Source organism: Rhinolophus hipposideros, assembly GCF_964194185.1.
Source record: "Rhinolophus hipposideros genome assembly, chromosome: 26".
Classification (NCBI taxonomy): domain Eukaryota; kingdom Metazoa; phylum Chordata; class Mammalia; order Chiroptera; family Rhinolophidae; genus Rhinolophus; species Rhinolophus hipposideros.
The window spans coordinates 633,478-654,002 of NC_138072.1; the positions used below are offsets into that span (position 1 = coordinate 633,478).

Below are 20,525 nucleotides of genomic sequence, written 5' to 3' on the forward strand. Positions count from 1 at the left end.
GCAAGGATGGCACGGACCCACCAGGGGGAGGGAGGGCACAGTCAGCCGAGACTGGCATCCGTTGAGCCAGGGCTGACCTGCTGTTTCACACCTCAGAGGCCCTGTCCTCGGAAGGCAACATGCCCAGGCACGGCAGACAACAAGGACATCCAAAGTGAAGACGACGTTTTGGGTTTATAAAACCGAGGAGTAAGAAGGGCAAATGGAAGGCTGGCTGGCCAGAGTGGTGACAGCGTCGAGGGGCCTCGAGGCCTCTGGGGCGCGTGTGCACTGGGGTTGCAGGCCAGCCATGCTCCTCTGGCCCAGGCGGGCGACTGTGTCATTTGCTGTCCAAGCTGCGGGACCACTGTTAGCAGTCACAGGGGAGCCACGGGCAGAGACCAGGACGGCCCAGGTTCCATGTGGTGAGTGTGATGATGGTGACGCTGGCACGGGCTCTTCCGGGCGGGCGTGGTGTGAGGGCCAGAGCTTGACCTCATTTGATCCTCAGAGGTGGAATGGCCTGTGTTACAGGTGACTGGATGAAGGCATACGCCAGCGAGGTCGAGTCACCCAGACGGTGACGGCAGCAGGAACTAATGGCAGGCTCGGTGTGCCGTGTGGGGGCTCCACGTGTGCCTGGCCGAGACCTGGGACCCTCCCTTCCTCTGGAAGCCGGCCTGCCTGACCCGGGAGGCCGTGTGCCCCAGCCCTGGCGCAGACCGTCCCTCGCGGCATTCCTTCCTTCTTCTGAGCCCTCACGTCCTGTCCCAGCCCATCCCCTGGTGGCCCTGCCATGCGTACCCCTTCAGCTACCAGCTAAGACCCCAACCCAGGGTGTCTGCTGAGCTCTAGGCTGCACACCCAGGGGCTCCCGGGCACCTCTGTGCCCCTTGTCTTGAGGCAAAGCCCCGGAAGGGGCTGAGGTGACCTCTGACATGGGGCCATGTGCCCCATGGGGTCCTCTCAGCAGAGCTTTTGACGGCTCCTGGGCAGCCATGAATGGATGTGACACGGGGCGGGTCTCCTGAGAGCATGCTGAGTCCCAGGCGGGGTCGGAGCCGGTTCCCATAGATGCAGGGTGGTGACAGGGCCAGGCTGGCGGCATGAAGGCCTCAGGGGCTGGCGGGGAGCTCGGCGTGAGTGTCACCTCGTGGTCGTCCCCTATGGGACCATGGCCAGAACTCTAGACCACCCCTCGCATTCACTGGGTGTGGACGCCCCAATTTTGGGTAGTAAATTAGTGAAAAATGACTCTGTTTGATTAGGCTTTTGGGCCGTGAATTCTTTAACTCTGGTGACAAGGCTGTGTCTCTCCCCTGGCAAGGAGGGCGGCTTTCTTTCACAGGAGGTTTTCATCCTGCATCCAGGGGGACAACAGTGGGCCAATGAGTCCTTCTTGCACCCGCTGCTTCTCAGACAACTTCAATTCAGAATGATCAGCATGGCACTGGGGACGTGGGGGCCACCTGGGCCCCACCACCATGCACCCCACATGCAGTGTCTTTACCAGCGTCTGACACCACATGGCACACAGTCATCCAACAATGACAGGATTATTAAGTTGGTCTTTCCCCAGGGTCCTCTTCTGTCCAGGACCTTATCCAGGGGCCGTCTCGTCTCCTCAGGCTCCTCTTGGCTGTGGCAGCTTTTGGTCCTCCCTCATGTCAAGCATTGGGAGCTTTCGTCCTGGTGACCTCAGTTCCACAAGCTACCGTGACATGGATGCCTCCGCCAGGGGCCCCCACATCCCTAGATGCTCTTCCAGGGGCTCTGGCCACCAGTAAATCTGCACAGCGTCCGTCGGGCCACCTGCCGTGGGAGCCTTCTCGGGGGCCAGCCGGCCCTCTGTTCTGTGTCCCTCTCCCCGGAAGACACCATTGTTCCTGACTCAAAGCCCCCAGAGCTCTGGTCATCCATTCACTCTGCGTTGGCCTGTTCACGTTTTAAACGATTGTTACAGAGCAAACACTGTGCCCGAGACGCCGAGGCTTCTTGTGAGCAGCAGAGACCCAGCCCTCTCCACGGCCTGTTGCAGCCTGTGCGGGGTGACAGCCATACGTCTATTCATTCATCCAACAGACTGCCTGAGCAGCTACTCAGTGCCAGTCACCGTGCTGAGTGCTGAGTGCCCAACAGTGCTCGGGGCACAGTCCCCGAGTACTGGGGTGGCCTAGGCTGGCAGCTCAGCCCACAATGAGAAGCGGCGTGGCGAGGGCTCTGATGGCCGGATGGCCGGATAGAAGGATGGACAAAGGAGAAAGGAGAGGGAGCGAAGGGCGGAGGGCCGCTGGGTAGGAATTTGAGTCCATGCCTCGTGTCACCGGAGTCTAGGCCGCAAGGACAGAAGCTGCCTGACTGCCTGGTCGTACGCATGCTTCAGTGCCCCACGGGTGTTCGTCGCGTCACGCAAACCTGTCGCCCGGTGGTGGCCAGGTTCATCAGGGGCTCCCACGCAGGCCTGCCCAGGCCCCACGCCACTGACCAGACACTCAGGGATGCTCTGGCCTTGGTCTCCTGCAGCTTCCTGCCGGCTCCTCCCAAAGCCCCTTGTGGGGTCAGCAGGGCCTGGCCTTCCAGATAAAGTGGGGAACAAAACCAGAAAAGGCAGTTTTACTAGCTCCACACCTGCCTTCATTCCCCCAGGATAGGTTTCCAGTGAGGCCCCCAGGCCTCCCACTCTAATCTGGCCAATCTGCCCTCCTGGGGAGTTTGTCTCCTAGGATGACCCTGAGCAGGCCAGGCCCGGGACATACCGGTCAGTCCCGCGTGGCCAGCCAGGCCTCCCCAGGTACAGATGCCCTGGGTGCTGTGGCAGCCAAGATGACCACCCAGCTGAGGGCTTTGCAGGGTTTGTGACTCGAGCCTATTAGCAGAGTGCTGTCACCCAGCTCGGCCAGCCACCGGCCACCGGAGCGGACGTTCTGCCCTGTCCTCTGGCCCCGGGCCCACACACCACAGCCGCCCACACACCAGCGGACCAGCTCAGGTTACACCGCTGTGTCCAAGGTTACGAGGACTGGTCTGGGTGGGAGGGCCTCCCCATCCCCCAGGAAGCAGGTGCAGGATGAACACAGGGCGGGGTCTGAGGTCTCAGAGCAGTTAGACCACGCGGTGGCCTGGTTGGCATAGGTACCAGGAGCTGGGGCAGGTGCCCTTCCCTTCGCCAGGGTCCACTGCTTGCTGCCTCCTCAGGCCACTCTGGGCTTGTCCGTACTTGCTCTGTGCACCTAAGACAGCCTCTGTCCAGCCCAGCCCTTCCCTCACCGACCCCCCAGCCCTGGGTAAAGGGTTTCAGAAACGGCGGCAATCCCAGCGGCCATTGGTCTTCGGGGCCTGCGCCTACTGCTGCGTTACCAGCCTCTGAGCAAGCCCCCGACACCATGGCGCCCTCTCGTTCTCACGTAATCCACCAGCAAAACACACCACACGCAGCCCACCCCTCACCACCTCCCACCCGGCGCCCCACGCCCTCCACACGGCCCCCAGTGAGCCCTGAGAGCCACTGTCAAAGGGTTCCACCGAGCCCTCCGATGACAGCCCACTCTTCACACCTTTGCTGGCAGCCCCGTGCCTTCTCTGTCTCACCTGGGTCCCCGGGCACTGCTGGCTTCAGCACGCAGCTGTTCTGTCCCTCCAAAGTACCCCCTTGTCCGTCTCCAGGCCCAGCTCCTGTTTCCTGTTTCCAGAGGTCACGTGTTCCCCAGACAGGTCCTTGCTCACATGTCACGTGCTGGGAGAGGCCTCCCTCCAACACCCTGCACGAAAGAGCCTTTCGGATTGTGCCGCCAGCATGTGGCCCGTCACCCCATCACCAGAGCACGTACCTTCACGCGGAATGACTCAGGGTCCCTCTTGACTTGGCTGTTACCTGCCCCAAGGTCCCCAGGGCACATACCTTCTCTGTCACGGTCACATTGTATCTTCAAACGAGAGCTGCTCAGTGGAAACGTTTCTGAGAAAGGAGCCATGCAAACAGGTTACATATTGTCCTCACACTTACACTGAACTCCAGGCCTCCCAGGTTTCTGGGACATATTGGAGACGGTGACACACGTGAAAACATCACGTGTTGAAATGACAAAAAGGAGTGAGGCACGCTGCTACACGGGGAACCCTGAGAACATGAAGCCAGTCACAAAAGGCCACGGGCTGTCCAGTTCCATTGTGTGAAGCGCCCAGAACGGGCAGATCCACGGGGCTGTCGGGGAGGAATGGGGACGAACTGCTAATGGGTCTGGGCTTCTTTTGGGGTGATGGGAAGGTTCTGGAACGGCATGGTGGGGATGGCTGCACAGCTCTGCAAATGCACTGAGAAGCACTGGCCTGCACACTTTAAAGGGCGAATGTTATGGCAAGTGAACTAAACCTAAGTACGGCTGTTAGTTTTTAAAAGCAGTACATGGTTATTATACGATTCAAATGGCGCCAAAAAAGGTAAAGAGAAGGAATGAAAAAGCATCTGAAATTACACCCCTAGAGATAACAAGTGATAACCTATTGGTGAGTGTCCATCAAATTTCTCTGTGCACACAGACAGACACACAGACACACAGACACACAGACAGACACACAGACAGACACACAGACACACAGACACACAGACAGACACACAGACACACAGACACACAGACACACAGACAGACACACAGACAGACACACAGACACACACACACACAGTCGCCCTCAAACTTTCTTGAGAAGAAAACACGCCCTCGGGAATCTGGGCTCACGCTGTGCTAGTGTCTGGACAGGACTGTGGGGACGAGGAGGAGACTGGGGGGTCAGGTCTGAGACCCTCCAGGCCATCCTAACACCCCAAAGAATCACGGGAACTCCTACGTCAGGGGTGGCTCATGACAGATGCCCTGCTGTCGCCTGCTCTTTCCACACCCCCTCCATCCCGACAGCCCTCTCTGCGAATACGTGGAGCCCTGCACACCCGACAACAGTGCACCTGTTGTGTGTGGGCTCTGGGAGGAGACGGGCTCACGCAGGGGTCGGGGCAGCTGCCGGGGGCCCCCCAGGCCTGCACGGCAGGCAGGCAGAGGACTGAAAAGGCGGGCGGAGAACACGTGCCACGTGATGTTGGTGGTTAATCCCACCGGAGGAAGAAAGGTCTCCCACTGGCTCACACCTACCCTAGGCCCTGAATCTGCCCGGAGCACACCTGGGGGCCGCAGGCCCCCGGGGCTGGACACAAGTGGCTCTTCTTTAGGGAGCGAACCTCTGCCTCCTGACTTTCCACCCGATGGGCCTCCCTTGACACCTAAGCCCCTCTCGAAGCTCAGGGAGGGACAGAGCCCCCTGGCTATAAGGCAGGACGGAGTCCAGCCACCGCGCCGTGGGTGGTAACTACTGGTCAAGGGGCCAGTGGCTCAAGCGCGGATCCGACTGCCAGCTTTCTTCTCTCTGCCTACACCTCGGTCTCCTTCTAGGAAATGCCCGCTGAGGAAGGGAAGTCTTGGCCTCCTGCCCCTGGGGACGTGGACGTCACTCCCTGGCCTCCCTGGGCCGTGAGCCCCCGGAGGCATCTTGCACTCTCGAGCGGGTGAGTGCCTGGCACCAGTGCTGCCATGGAAGGAGCTGAACTGGATCCCCAGGCCCCAGTCAGCTGCGCCCCACCCCCAAGGCTCTGCCCGACCTGTCCTGCAGGTGCTTCTGGCTGGGCGCCAGCAGGGACCAGCGCCCAACTCCCTTACGGGAAGGAAGATGTAAACAGAGGACAAGGGGCAGGTGGAGGCCAGAGGCAGCGGGCTCTTGTTGGCACCTCACTCCACCCCAGGCTGCTTACATCACACCCCAGGGGCTGGCACCCGGCGCCGGCACCGGCCCCAACAAGGGGTGGCGCTCAGGGCCGCGAGCTGCCCATTTAGCCCCCGCGGTTCTGGCGGGGCTGCCCAGGCCGCTGAGCCCCTCCAGCCATGGTCTCCACTCCACGTGAGGCCCAGGACACCGCTGGTCAGCAACGGTGCTCAGCCAGTGGCCAGAGCACGCCACATGGCCGCTCGGAGCTCAGGAGGCCTGTTAGGTTTCGTTTTCCGTTTGGGGGACGTGAGAGGATGTGGAGGCCGGAAGGCTGAGGACACATGAAGGGCATCAGCCACGAGCAGCTGGGAGGCGGGGAGCAGAAGCACGGCGCCCGCCTCTCAGGGCCACGGCCTTTAGGAGGCTACGCGTGCAGGACCTCACGCGGCCTTCTGCGGGGATTTACCGACAACGCACCCGCCAGGCACTCCTCCGGGGTACGAGTCCCCAGTGACCCAAAGACCCCTGCCTGCCCAAGGGACGAAGGACATTAACACAAATGCATCAGTGCGTTAGGTGGCAATGGGAGCTGACGGGGGTGGGGGCGGGGTGTCTCAGGATGGCCTCCTACCTGACATGAGAGTATTGGGGCAACGCCTGAGGACAGCGTGGGAGCTTCACGGTGAACCTCCAGAAAGGGCTCGGGGCCCAGCAAAGAGGCCACACAGGCCCCAGGGGCCAGCTTCAGGGGCACGGACGGGAGGGCAGCCGGTCTCTCGTCAGGGCCTCCAAGGGACTCCGTGTGGACCCAGTGACAGCAGAGGACGTCACACACTGCCGAGGCTCAGGCCGCACCGCTCTGGCTGCTAGGTTACAGGCAGATATTACTACGTTATTATGTGTCATTATCTGCACTGCATATATCACTAGCACCCTATTAGTTAAATGTTAGCCATTAGTTTAACATTTTAAAATCGTGATGCAATGTACACAGAATAAAAGTTACCGTTGTCACCGCTTTGAAGCACACACTTGGGTGGCACTCGGCTCGGCTCGTTCATGCTGTCCTGTGACCACGCCCCTGTCCTCTTCCCAAACCGGAAGCCCCCCAGGCCTCCTCACCCGGCCTCACCCTCTACTCTCCATTCCTCCAGGGACCTCTGTGGGTGGCAGCGTCAGAATCTGCCCCTTTCTGTCTGGCTTACTTCACTGGCCTATTTAAAAGGAAAACATGAGAGCAAATCGTAGTGGAGGGGGTCTGCTGGTGAGGCCGTGGCGTGAGGTGACTAGAGACGGGACCCGAGCGGCTAGAAGAGCAGCCGTCCTGTCACTGAGCCTGGCTTCTCAGGACAAGCCCAGCACTGGGTGGGCGGCTGCAGGAGTCCCGCTGGGAGCTCCGGGAGCAGCAGCGAGGCAGACGGGGAGGTGGAGTGGAAGGGGACCAGAGGGCGTCCCTCAGCTCTCCTGGGAGACTTCGCACTCCTAGAGCCCTTGGCAGGGGGCTGTCGTCCCCTCTGTAAGTGCCTGATGGGCAGCCGAGCGATGGCTCCACCTCACAAAGTGCCCTGGCCTCAGGCCAAGCCTCCTGGGGCCATGTTCTCCCACCTGTCTGGCTGGGCAGGGACTTTGAACTGTTGCTGACCCAGATTCATCCATGAAACCAGTGGCAGCCAGCTACTGGCTGCCCCATGTCCCAAGGACCTGAGTCATTAGGAGAGGGTGCTTCGGGCGGGCGCTGAGCATGGGGGGCAAGGGGGACCCCTCTGAGTAACTGGGGTGGCTTTTCATGCACCTAGCACTGCGTTTCAGCCATGTTTTACGGAGACAGAAGCACCTGCCCCCAGACCCCATAGCAAAGCCTGACAGGACCCCAGTGCTACGAGCACAGGCCACCATGTCTGTGCCCCAACGGTTCCTGTCCCCAGCCGGGCACCCCACACCCTCCCCCGTCTCTGCCCTTCCAAGCCAGTTCCTCGCACCCTCGTGCCTGTCAGTTCTCAGAGAGCGAGGCCTGTGCTGAGCAGGCAAGATGCCACCCTTTTACCCCTCGACTAGAGCTCAAGGTCCTCAGCCTTGCCAGAGGTCGCCAGGTAGGGGGTCAAAGGTGATACTTAATGGCCACTGATTTCTTCATGAAATATGAGGTGGCTACATTCATTTACTCATTAGGTGCGTTTTCTGTTACCAAACCTCCACCTCTAACTGACAAAGTCTCCTCCTCCAGCTCCTAGCCGTGCTCACTTCTCTGGACGCCTCACAGGTGGCTCTCCGGGACCACCGGCTCCTCTCCGTCTCTCTAAGACCCTTGAGATTGCCATGTCCCCTCTGTCTCCGCTTCTCCCCGCCACCCGCTCCCAAAGCCAGCGCCACGGCACCATCACACCCCCGGGCTGCCTGTCCGTCTTCTTCTGTGGCACCAGTGACGTGCACACGTCACGTGTTATTGTTTTCCTCCACGGACCTCAGCTGGGTGGCCTCACCCGCAGCCCCCCACGCAGGTGCAGCCAGATGGTGGCTGGGGCTGTCCTTCCAGGGAACCGTGCCGCCTTCTGGCCGGCGGCTAGCATCCCGTTCACTTTCCTGTGCAGTGGCCTCAGCGGGATTCTTCCAGAACACTTAGAACTCTGTCACCGCGTCACCAACACCTTAACCCCCAGGGGCTGCCAAACGAAGCATTCAGGACCTGTGAGCCTCTCAGCCCTGTTTCTAACACCGCATCTGGAACGCTGTGTTCCAGCCCAGCTGGGTTCTCACCACTCTGTGCAAACAGGGCCTTTTCAGGCATCTTTACCTTTTCACATGATCCCGCGACGTTCTTTCTGCCTGGATGACCCCATCTCTGTGCCCTGTGAGGCCCCACTCATTTTCCCAGAACCCACCACACTGGTCCCAGGGCTGCACCCAGCTCTTTGGTTTCAGAATCGCTTTGTGAATACTTTCATCGCATTGTTAATCCCCAAGAGTGGTCAGTGTCTGCTCACCCAGATGACCTCACTAGGGGAGTCTTAGTCCTGCTTCTTTTGTGTCACTAGTGCCTGGCCCGCCGACAGTGCTTCCATGAGTCATTTTTAGTGGGTGCGTAGTATTCCAGATTGTATGGACATGAGTCATGCCGCAGGTGACGTATCCCAAATAGTAGACATGTCGTTTGCTTCACTTGCTTTGAATTACTAATGTTTATTTTTCAAAATAGAAAAAGCCTTTTCTTTTTTGTTTTAAGAGCAACACAGGCTTATTGCAATAAAAAATTCAGGCAATACAGACAGGCATGGCAACAAACAAACAAAAATCTTGTGTCACCCCACCATCCAAAGGTAACCTTTGCTATCAAGCCGATGTATTCCTTCCCAGGCTGTTTCCAGTGCATACGGACACCTTTGGTCATTTCTACATTTGAAAACCCAAACTGAGACACACGAACATGCTGCTGCTATACAGCCAGCCCTCTTCACCTAACAGCATATCACCAACAACATTCCACCTCATTAAATACTCGCGTATCATTTCCTAGTGATTCCACAGTGCTCATGGAGTGTGTGAGATGATTTATTTAACAAATCCCCTCTCCTTGGACATCTTGGTTATTATCAAGACACCATGAGTCTCCTTGCAGATACATCTTTGCACATGCATCTGATTATTTGCTGAAAACAGATTCGTTGAAGCTGATTTGTTGGGTTGCCAACTGGCACATTTCAAATTGCCTGGCGTTGAGTGCTCATTTCACTTACTGCCTTGACTAACCTGGCCTAAGTCCTCTGTACCATGGTTTTCTCACCCGTAAAATGGGGATGAGGCCGACCCACTACCCCAGAGGGTTGTGACGATTCAGAGTTTGCACCTGTAAAATACGGCATCTGGGGCGGAAGAACTTCTCAATAAAGTGGCTTGCTTTGTTTCCATTATTTTATCATCTTTTTAAAAGTGCTGCAATGGTTATCCTCGCACCAATAAAAAAGTATATCTGGAGGGTAAGTTGCCGGAAATGAGGCACAGCACTGAAAACAGTTCTTGGGCTCCTAAGGAGGAGTCACCGCTGGGCCACTAGAGGCTCACACTTGAGCAGAGCTTTAGGCTGACCTGTGTCCCTTCCCCTCCTCACCGGCTCTGGACATCAGGAGCATTCTTCTGTTTTTGCCAGTTTGATTACAAAAGGTAGTATCTCCCGCAGTCTGGAGCTGCTCGCTCTTGAAACAATGCTGGGGAAGAGAGTGGATGCTTCCGTCTGCATTCTCCATTCCGATTCTCCTTTCCCGACCCCCAGCCTTTGCCAGCCTGCAGCTTTCCCTCGTGGTTAGAAACCAGCCAGAGATCAGGCTTGCGATCTCAGGACTCTAAGTCCCAGCATGCCTGGCAAACACATGGGTAGATGGGGATGGACTGAAGAATGCTGGGACTTTCCCCTCGTGCTGCTGCCTGGGTCACTGAGGCTGGCAGGGGTGGAGGTGGGCAGGTGAGACTGTCATGTGGGGCCCTGGGCGTGGTGTCTTGGATCAGCTCCAGAGTTGACACGAAGGTTCCAGTAACGGGTGGCTGAGCTAGGCTAATTGCTACTGCTGCTGTCCCAGCCCAGCCCAGCACGTAGCAGGAGGGGGAGGCGGGAGAAAAGAGGAGGAGGGGAAGTGCACGGCAAGATGAGGACGGGACACTCCTAATAGATAGCCCTCTGAACAGCTCGACAGTGGACACCCGCTGGCTCCCCATCCTCCCAGAGGCCTCAGCTGTTGGAGTCACCTGTCGGAGTCACCTGTCTTACCTGGAGGCTGGTGGTGATATCAGGCACTTGAGCAGCAGGGACACTTGCGCGGCTCAGCCCCTCAGAGCAGAGTCAGTTGTGGGGTGGAGGACAGAGAGTTCAGAAGCCAGCTTTCAGGTTCAGGTGTCCTCGACGGCGGAGCACCGGGGCTGCTCCCGCAGGCTCCTACGCAGTGCGGGCACATCTTACCTCGCACACTTCTTGGCACGTTTGCGGAGACGTTTGAGGGACTTCTTAGGCTCCAGCCTCAACTCCCTACACCATGGTGTCCTCTCCCCTCCTGGGTCCCCTGTGGTCAACATGAAGCCAGGCACACTCAGTGAACGCGCTCAGAGAATGAATGCATGCATAAGCACTAACTTGGCACATTGCTTGGCACCTACCTTATAGGTGCTTATTACGGGGGCATGCTGTGTAACTTTGAGCAAGTCACCTTCCTTCTCTGTGCCTCAGTTTCCTGGTCTACACAATGGGACTAGTTCACCCAGACCCAGTGCTCCATACCACAAATCACGGGTAGGTGCTACAGGACTAATTTAGGCCTGCTTTTTCCTGCAAAGAAACATGGGAAGAGCCATTGCAGAGCTGAACAGGTTGTCCCTCAGCAGGCGATGGGTGTCTGCAGGGGACAAGGCACTGGCCTCTGGGCCTCTGGCTGAAGCCGTCACCAACAGTCGGGTGCACAAGTGCCAGTGACAATGGCCTGCACTGACCTGGGCGCAAATGGTGTGAACGTGAGACAGTCGGACCCTCCCTCGTTTCGGGGCCTCTGGCCTCGTCCCACCCCCCTAGTGGAAGGGACTGGATGGGCTATAGACTCACCAGCTATGCCAGAGTTTCTGATTTCTGAAGAGAAGCCACACCTCTAAGTTATTCTCTGAGAATTGTCCTGATTTCAAAAAGTTGGCAACTCATTCCTGTTTTGGTGACTGCTGAGGACGCACCTGCAGGAGAAGGTGTGTGGGTGTGCGGGGTCGGCTCTGAAAGGCCCGGGGGCTGCAGGCAGCAGGGCTGGCGACTCCGGCAGGCGACCTGTGCCCTCGTCCAGGGCACTGAGCTCGGAGGAGCCCTGGGCTTGGTTTATGCTCTGGAACCTTTTACCACTTTCACAGCAGCCCAGGCTCTGCACTAGGGCCCTGCCGGGAGGCGAGGCCTGCCCACCTGTGGGAGAAGGGCCCAGGCAGTGCTTCAAGGAGGGGTCGGTGGGTCCCCAGGGAGGAGACGAGCAGTGTAGATAGAGACTGAGGCCACGTGAGCCTGGGGGGTCAGCCCACGGTGGGGAGGCTGTGTGTGTGTGTAACTTGTGTGACTGCGTGTGTGTATGTGCATGTGTGTGACTGTGGTGTGACACTGGGTTTGTGTCACTGAGGGGTGCGTGTGACCGTGTGACAGCGTGTATGCAAGTGTGTGCTGAGGGGGAGGTGGTGGCCGGGGCAGGGAGAGTCACAGGGCCGTTTAACAAATATTTATCGAGCACCTTCTCTGTGCCAGGCGCTGTGTCAGGGGCTGGGATGGGTAACCCCGTCGCTGCCCAGAGATGTTGACAACCGGCTCAGGGAGGGAGAGCCGTGGAAGCAAGTAACTGGAAAAGAAGGGCAGATGGAAATAAACCCTCAGTACAAGCAGTCAGTCCACCCACCTCACCCAGGAGGGCAGGTGAAGCTAGGTGTCCCCTGAAGTGGGTGGGGGTGGGCTGTGGGAGAATCCGGGAAGGCTGGCAGGCAGGCACACCCAAACTCGGGAGGGGTGACCTCCCTCTGACCTGCCCGGTAGCACACCCAATCCCATGAAGCAGATAAGGTGACCAGCAGCTCTGGGCCACGCCCAGGCAGAGGCTCCCAGGGACGCTAGGTGGGAGCCTGCAGGGCCCGGCTGGTGGGAGTTGGGAGTAAGGGGGGTTGACACCGATAGAGAGGGTGCCCGGGAGGGCGAGAAGGGCCAGCCCAGGACTCTGCTGGGCTCTGCACAGCCCAGGAGGAAGACTTGATTAAGAAACACATCTCCTGTCCCCCAGCACTGCCCAGGTGCCCCTCAGACTCCTCACAAAGCAGTCACCTGGGCTCCCACCTGGAGGTGGGAGTCCTGGGCTCTGGTGCCCTCCTCACCTGGCTAGTGACCTTGGACCAGCCAAGCCACCAGCTCCATCAGGGACATGGGCTGTGGTGCGGCCACCTGAGATAATGGGGTGAGGGAAGCACCTCATAAACTGAAACAGGACGAAGGTCAGAGGGTGGCACTTGGCGGCACCTCCCTTTGGCAGAGGATGAAGGGGCTGGGCCCCACTTCCCGCCAACACCTCCAGTGTGGGTGTCACTGCCCCCCTTAGAGGGAGGCAGGTGGAGCGGCTGTGCCCTAGGTGTCCGAGGCCCATCCTCCACTCTTTGCAACGAGGGTAACCTTGCTCTAGGGGCCCCCAAAAATAATGTGGGTGCAGAAACCAACACGGCACTAACACATGAGAGTTCTCAAGAAACGGTACTGTTAGGCTAAGCTGCCGAAGGGGCCTCAGAGGGGACGTGCCTGGCGGGCTAGCCCACAGGTCTGTCTGGGGAGAAGCCTGTGATGTCACCCGTCACCTCTGAGGCCACCTGCTCACATGTCAGAGGCAAGCTCCTTCCAGACGGTTCCAGGAGCTTCCAGGGTCTCACAGGACCCACTGCTCTCTCCAGCCGACTTACCCCCGGTCCTCTGACTGCCCATTTCTCCAGAGCAAACCCCACCCCCATGCACAGGAGCCCATCCCGACCCACACTCCTTTGGTGAATAATCTCGTATTTCTAAGAACACTAACCAGCATTTTAAACTTATAAAGCGGGGTTTCGATGGGCTCAAACTTAAGGACCTTCCCCTGTAAGCCATTCTTCATAAGGAACCCTACATGCAGACCCCACCTGGAAATGTCCTCTCACAGGATCCAGACAAGTGACAGTCCCGGTCCTGCTGAGGATTAAGCCATCAGCCGCCAGCCCTGGGGCAGGTGCACCGAGACACAGCCTGAGTGGCCTTGGCTCGGTCACTGGCCTGTGGAACCCCACCTTCTACATCTGTAAAATGGGCACGACAGACCCCATTGTCTCATCCTGGGAGCGACGAGTGGGGCCCAGCGCCGGGCACAGAGTAGGCTGCCCACGGCCAGTCCCTCCCTGCCCTTTCTCATGGAGGCTCATCTCTGTTTGCCTTGTTTGCTCCCTCCATAGGTCACAACTGATTTCTTGTCAGATGACAAGAGCTGGGATTCGGGTTACAGTCAACGTAGAGCCACCTTGGCTGGAATGCAGAAGCACCTCTTCCACAAGGCCGGACATGCAATTCTAGGCTTCTGATAGACCTTCAGGTCCAAGCGCCACCTCGCAGCACGGAAGCAGCCAAAGGGGGCCAGCGTGGCCAAGGTCACCACACACCGTCAGGATTCGGCTCTGAGCTCAGGCCCTGGAAGCCTCCGGGTCGTCAACAGCTTCACGTCCTCCTGGCCCGCGCAGCGCAGCACAAAGCCAGGCCGTGGCTCTGGGAACCCCGCCCTGCAGCCGGCCTCAGCCTCCCCTCCGACCGGCCGACCCTGCTCGGTCCATCTCCCAGCCCCGTGACCTTAGCCGAGTCGCCACCCACATTTCAGTGCACAGGCCGCTAAGACGAAGGTTACAAAAAGCCCGGAGGGCACTTTATTGGAGGTCTGTGCCTCCACTCAGCAGAAAGGAGCCGGGGCCCTGGCTGAGGGTCCCGGCACCCCCACCCCTCGCAGGCCCAGCCGACAATGGTCAGTGTGGCCACCAGCACTCGGTAGGAGAGGAGTGGGGAGGGGGCTGTCTTAGAAAAAATAGATTTCTATGTACATCTGACGTATTTATAGCACATAAATTAGGGAGCGCCCTGACCCCCGCCCGCGGGTCCAAGCCAGTCTGGAAAGAAGGTGCAGGGTGTCCTGTCCCCTCGCTCACGGCACCCTGGGCCTCAGGCCTCCTCGCCTCCAACCAGGCACCTCCAGGAGGACCGCGGCGTCTGCAGCCATGTCTGGAGGGGCCTCGGAAGGCACTAGTAAGGGAGCGACATGCGCGGCACCGTCGGCGGACAAGTCACTTCAAACCCTGGGCTGGTAGTTCCACGAGCAGCTGGCCGGGGACAGCGGGAGCCTCAGCTTCCCTCCGCAGCACCGCGGGAGCTCGCCGGCCGGCCTCCCGGAGGGGCTGCGGCCTCAAGTCCATGCACTTTCCCGGGTCCACTGGGACCCTCAGTTCCGACCTCCCGTAACCTCCTCCTCCTTCCAGCCGCTGGAGTTCTTGCCAAACTTGTAGACGAGCCTCCGGCCATCCACCCGCTCCAGGATCTCCCGCTTGTAGTAGTACCTGCACCAACACGGGTGGTCATTGGCGCCCAGCCGCCACCCATGTCCCCTCTGGCCCCGGACCCATCCTCAGGTGGCCTTTCCCCACCAACCTGCACCTGACCTGCTTTCTGAAACTCCTCTCGTCCCACCTGCAAGGAGGCAACGCTCAGGCCTAAGCTGGGACTGGGGCACCGTCGGCCCTGCTGCTACTCTGCCCTGGGCTTGTCATGAAACGGCTCGATCTTAGGACTTAGTGGTGATCCGGGGGGAAACTGAGGTCCAGAGACAAGCAACCTGATTGCCTTGGGAGGGGGCGACGTGGGCCTGGCCAACAAACGCTCTCCGCACAGCGTGCCTCACGGGTCACGCGGACACGCTGTCGCACTTCCCTGTGCTGCTCTGTGCCAGCCACCGGCTCCCTCCGTGTCACCACACGCTCCACAAAGTGGGCAGACCTGCTGTGGCGTTCACTCTACAGGACACACAGGTGGGAGCGCGGACAGCTGTCCCTGGCTCCCGCGGGCGCCCGGCCAGGCCGCTCACCTCATGGCCCTGCTCAGCTTCTCGTAGGTCATGCTGCTGTTCTTCTTCTTCTGGCCCCACAGCTGGGCCACGGCCTCGGAGCGCAGGAACTTGAACACGCCTTCTCGCCGGTCCTCCCACTTCATGAGGCCCTCGTTGAGCTCCGGGTGGATGAGAATGTCTCGGATGAACTCCCACAGGTGGGTGCCCCTGGGGGCTGCAAGACCACAGGCGTCAGCAGTGGCCTGGCCACGTGCCAGCACACGCCCACGAATGCCGGGTGCCGTCCCGACGGGGAGTCCGGGAGGCCCGGCTATCACACAGCACAGACGTGCTCCTGCTCCAAGACCGACAGAAGCCTGGTTGGGACGTGACAGTGATTGGGACACGCTGTGGTGTGGCCACAGTTCTACAGCAAGCACACCAACAGCTCGCCGGCTCAGCAAGTATGGGACCCCAGAGCCGGCTCCAGCCTGGGGGACGAGGGGACCGCTTCCTGGGAGCAATAAGCCCCTGGCGACAGGAAGGAAACAGCCAGGCCCAGAGTGCTTGTGAGTGAGGGGACTAGGTATGAGGGAGGCGCCTCGGGGCGACCTCCCCGGGGCCACCGGCCGACGGCATAGAAACCATCTATGGGCTGCGGGGCCAGCACCCAGGCCCCATCCTCGGTCTGAGCCCTCCCCACTCCCAGCAGTTTCATTCTCACACCACCCAGGACGCCCCCCAGCAGGCAGGAGGGGGGCAAATGCAGAGGGAACGTCCTCCAGCAGCTCAGTGTCCCCTCCTTTCTGTCACCACCATGCCAGGCTCTGCAGCTGGGTGGTGGCCAATGCCACACAGCCCTGGCCTGTGCGTGGCCATAAGGAAGGGAGTGGGCGCAGGGGACCAGGGCTCACCGTGTTTGCTCTTCTTGCTCTCCAGGCTCTCCCGAGACTCTCTGGTCAGCTTCCGGGGCCGGCCCCGTTTCCGCTTCCCATGCTTGGGGTCCCCCTTCTTGTAGTCCGGAAAGCCATCTATGGAAAGTCAGGAGCGGAAAGTCAGGAGCGTGGGGCCGGGCGGAGGGCTGGCCTCGGCACCGCCCACTGGGACGGCCTCCACTCACCACTGGAGAAGAGCTTGCTGTCCGTGGGGTCGAGGTCCACGTCACTGCCACCGGACTCTGAGGGGTGGGAGCTCTGAGAGACGCCTGTCCCTAGGGGAGGTGGGCTGAGTGAGTCCCCCTGCAGCCTGTACCCTCTGCTCGGCACGGGTTCCAGGCCTGGGCCCCAGGGTCTCAGGGACATTTCGGGGAAGGAAGGTTGCGTCTCAGGTGAGGCCCCTCACCTGTGATGGAGACATCGGAGCTGCCGGGGGACAGGGCCCCTGTACTGTAGCTGCCGGGGTAGCAGGGGCTGGCCTGCTGGCTGTCGTCCAACATCTCCTGGCCGAAGGGGCTTCCATGGTCTGGGAAGAGGATGTGAGGGTTCAGACGGGGCTCAGAGGACCACGCACGGACAGCTGAGGCCACCCAGAGGTGTGATGACCTGCTGCCCTTCTTAGCTGGGGAGACAAGTCTAATGGGGGAAGCGGTTCTCACCAGAGGGGCCTGGGTCCCCCAGGGTCTCCTGGAAGGACATGCTGTCCTTCTCCAGCAGGTCAATGATCCAGCTGAGTTCATCAGGAAAACTGGAAGCTGATGAGGACGGAGGGAGGGGTCAGGGCCAGGCTGGCGTCCCTCCCACTCGGCTCACCCTCAGGGGCTCTCGCTGGCTGGTCCCTCCCACAGCCTTGCTGACCAGGGCTCAGGACATGGGGCCAAGCCCTGCACCAGCCTCCTAACTGAGCGGGTGACCCCGGGGGCCCAGGGCCTGGACTCACAGTGGTCCCACAGCTGGGAGTAGAGCTGGTCCCCCAGAGGCCCAAACACCAGACGCAGCTCCTCGGGGGCGCAGCTGCAGAGAGTGGCCCCATCCATGTCACAGCGCGAGAAGTCAATGGTGCTCGCGTCGAACTTGTTCTTCTCCACCTGGTAGCTGATCCAGTCCAGCACCTGGGCCTTTGACCAGCACTGGGGCTGCTCGCCCAGCCAGCTGGCCTTTTCTGCAAGGGGCCAGCACAGCGGCAGTTCAGCCTTCCCGGCCCAGCTCTGCGCTCGAGCCCTCCCAGGGCGGCGTTCACCTGCCTTACGCGCCCGCCGCTCAGCCTCTTACCAGTGCCCCGCCACCTCACAGGCTCCTAGGGGGCCTTCTCCCCCCCAACCCCCACCCCCATCCCCACCAGACGCACCTGCGCCCTCCAGCGGCATGTGGGGGCTGCTCAGGGACAGCACCAGGTCATCAGCCCCGAAGGTGGCAGCAGGGGGAACAGAGGCCAGGGAGGGATCCTCAGGGCTGTACATAGCGCTGAAGTAGTTGCTAAAGACGTTGCTGATCTCACAGGTGGCAGCCATGAGGCTACCTGGGGAGACACGCAGGCTGCTGAGGGACAGGCTGCCGCGTCCCCAGCGACCCTGTTCCAGCCAAGCCTGGGGACACGAAGGTCCCCATCTCTCCAGATACCCCATCTTCCACAAGGGCCAAGACCTCAGAGCTGCTGGGGGCACAGGCCCCCTGCCGGGCCCCCATCTCAGCAGGCCAGGCCCGGGAGTGGGATGGGCAGTCATGTCCACCCGCTCCTCCCAGGGATGGTCCCTCCACTCTCAGACTCTCAGGTCAGCCCCGTCGCCTCCCCTCCTGCTGGGGACTGAACACTACAGAGCCGCAGGGGGCAGGTCGGGACTGCAAACCCTTTTGTCCCCAGGCTCAGGCTGGGGAACATGACAGGTGGGGACCTACCGAAGTGGAAGTGGCAGTGCAGGCGTGGCAGGCAGGCAGGTAAGGGCCGGCAGGCAGGCGGGAGATCCAGGTGGCTGGCCAGGTAGCGCGGGCGGCTCCACGCCTGCCTGCCCTAAATAGCCGCGTGGAGCCCCTCCCCGCCAGGCCTTCACACCGCCCGCCGGTAACCTGAGCTGGTGGCTCATTGGACCCAGGGGATTTCCTGGCCTTTAGACTGGGCGCCTGGCCCCAGGTGATTTGCATATTTTGTGCCACTTGGCCAGGGTCCTAGCTGGCGTGCTGGGAAATCAGGCCCGGCTGGTTTAATGATTGTCAGACGGTCATCCCGCACCCTCTGGGGTTGGGCACAGGGCACAGGCCTGGGCGGGTGGTGGGAGGCTCGCTGGGAGGAGAGCTCTGTACTTTCGGCCACCCTCAGGCTCAGGAAATTCCTCCAGAGGGTGGGGGGCAGGCCTGGGAGGCAGGGAGCGGCTGGCGAGGGGGGGAGACCTAGGTCGCAGAGGCTGCTAGCCCCAAGCGTCCGGAGATCTGAGGACAAAGGGCCCAGTAGGGAGAGAAGGCCCGGAGACCTTCGGGGCCCCACACCCCAGAACTCAGGCTGAAAGGCTCCCCAGGCAGAGTCCATGGGCTGCTGGGCGGGGACAGGCCTGCCAGCCTCGCCCAGGGCCCGCGTCCCCAGCCTGAGGCCTGCTCACTGGCACCTGCTTTGCTGCCAAGGCCTTGCGCTCTTGGCCTGCTCAGCCCCCACCAAGCATCAGTGCTGCTGCAGCCGCGTGTGGAGACCTGGCCCTGCCTGCTCATGCCTCCCCCAGGCCTCCCGCCCGGCTGCTGGCGGTGCAGCAGCCACAGGGCTCTGTGGGTCCCTGTCTGGTCTCCCACCTCATCTCCTCTCCAGGGCCGTCACTAGCGCCGTCTGCCACCCCCTAGTGGTCAGAGCCTGACTACCCCTGTCACTCAAACAAGAAAAGGGGCCGCTTGGTGTGATTTCCCATTTTCACAGGCACTTTCAGCACAGTCCCCTTTCATGCTCACAAAACCCTGTAAGGCAGGGAGGGTCGCCCCTTTTCATACATGGGGCACATTGAGTAGCAGGGCCTAGATTTAAGCCCACCGACTGGTGCCGCTGCTCTATGCCACGTGTCGCCGGCTTCAGGGGCCTCTGTGCAGCTCCACGGCCGGCCATGCTGTCCCCAGGGCAGCGTGAGGCCCTCACATGTGGGCTGCTCTCCAGGGACCGCTGAGGCCCTGAGTGGGGGCAGCATGGGGTGGCAGGATGGAGTCCGGAGCCTGTCTTTCCGCTATTTCCCCAGCTACGGGATTCTGTGCCTCAGTTTCCCCATCTGTAAAAACAATCATAAGGTTGTTTGGACCTTAGGATTCCAAAGATCTCCTTCAGACCTGGCTCCTTCTCCTCTATGACGTAGGCTCTGAGTATCGCTCTCCTGGGGGTTCACTGCCCAGCTCAGGGGTGAAGGGCTTACTCAGACAACAGGGAACTTGACTGCAGGGCTGCCCTCTCCTTAACCCCACAGACCGAGGACTAAGTGCGCCTGGTGAACCTGCTTCTCACCCTCCTTGTGTCTCAAACTGCAGGAACCCAGGGGACGGCTAAGGCCCAGGGCCCCCTCTATTGGGGGGCAGCAGGGCTCCCAGGATTTTCCCCAGCCCCCCAGGGGCCTCCCCCAAGGAGCCTGAGGCAGGCACACCCTCTGCCCAGTCACTCAGCCTGGAATGTGGGAGAACCGGCTCCCAGCCCAGGACTGTTCACAGGCTCAGGCCCTGAGAGCAGCAGGCTAAGGCTGCCGAGGGTGGGGCCAGAGGACCAGAGAGGCCGAGAGGAAGGACAACGGCCCCCTCGCCTTCATGGGAGACACGGGTCTGAGCTGAAGGCTTGCTCAGGCTAGAGGCTCACTCACCCCCAAGTGGTCATGTCAGCAGTAGCCGGTGCTCTGGCAGGTGCCGCGAAAGCCTGAGCTTTGAGCTCAGTGCCTTGGAGGGTAGGATGCTCAGGGGGCTGTGCAGTGGAGGTGGGCAGTGCCCTCCCCATGGCAGGGCACAGCCTCTTCTCACACACGGGCACGCGTCCCAGAACTCAGAAAGGACAGCCACGGCCAACAGGATGGCTGGGTGGTCACCAAGGTGAACGAGGGGGCAGGGGAACAAGTTGGTGAGGATGCAGAAAGTCCACGGGTCACAGGGGTTGTCACAGGAAAGCCCCAGAGTGACCGTTATTAGGGGCTCCTCGATGCTGTAGGTTCTTGTGCCAACAAGGAGAGGCCACTGGTCTCAGAGCCGCTAAGCTGGACCGTAAGTGGGGAGCAGGGAGGCGTCTGGATAGCCATAAAATCATCCTTGCCTGGGACATCCTGCTAGGGACAGCCCCGGA

The 20,525-nt window shown here is 60.4% G+C and overlaps 1 protein-coding gene across 5 annotated transcripts; it reads right to left on the reverse strand.

Moving 5' to 3' along the window:
- Window positions 1-14,114: 14,114 nt before the first annotated feature.
- ELF3 (E74 like ETS transcription factor 3) lies at window positions 14,115-20,194 on the reverse strand. Of its 5 annotated transcripts, none has more exons than XM_081039423.1 (9): window positions 20,056-20,194; window positions 17,592-17,762; window positions 17,184-17,405; window positions 16,903-16,998; window positions 16,650-16,769; window positions 16,429-16,518; window positions 16,223-16,339; window positions 15,348-15,543; window positions 14,115-14,823 (listed from the first exon to the last, which is right to left on the reverse strand). In XM_081039423.1, exons 2-9 carry the CDS (start codon window positions 17,752-17,754, stop codon window positions 14,709-14,711), a joined length of 1,119 nt encoding a protein of 372 aa, XP_080895549.1. In that variant the 5' UTR covers window positions 17,755-17,762; window positions 20,056-20,194; the 3' UTR covers window positions 14,115-14,708. The 5 variants fall into 5 exon arrangements, with proteins under 5 accessions (XP_080895549.1, XP_080895550.1, XP_080895548.1 ...); XM_081039424.1 differs by lacking the exon at window positions 20,056-20,194 and adding an exon at window positions 18,140-18,222 and having other exon boundaries at window positions 16,429-16,512; XM_081039422.1 differs by lacking the exon at window positions 20,056-20,194 and adding an exon at window positions 18,140-18,222.
- Between the last annotated feature and the right edge of the window lie 331 nt (window positions 20,195-20,525).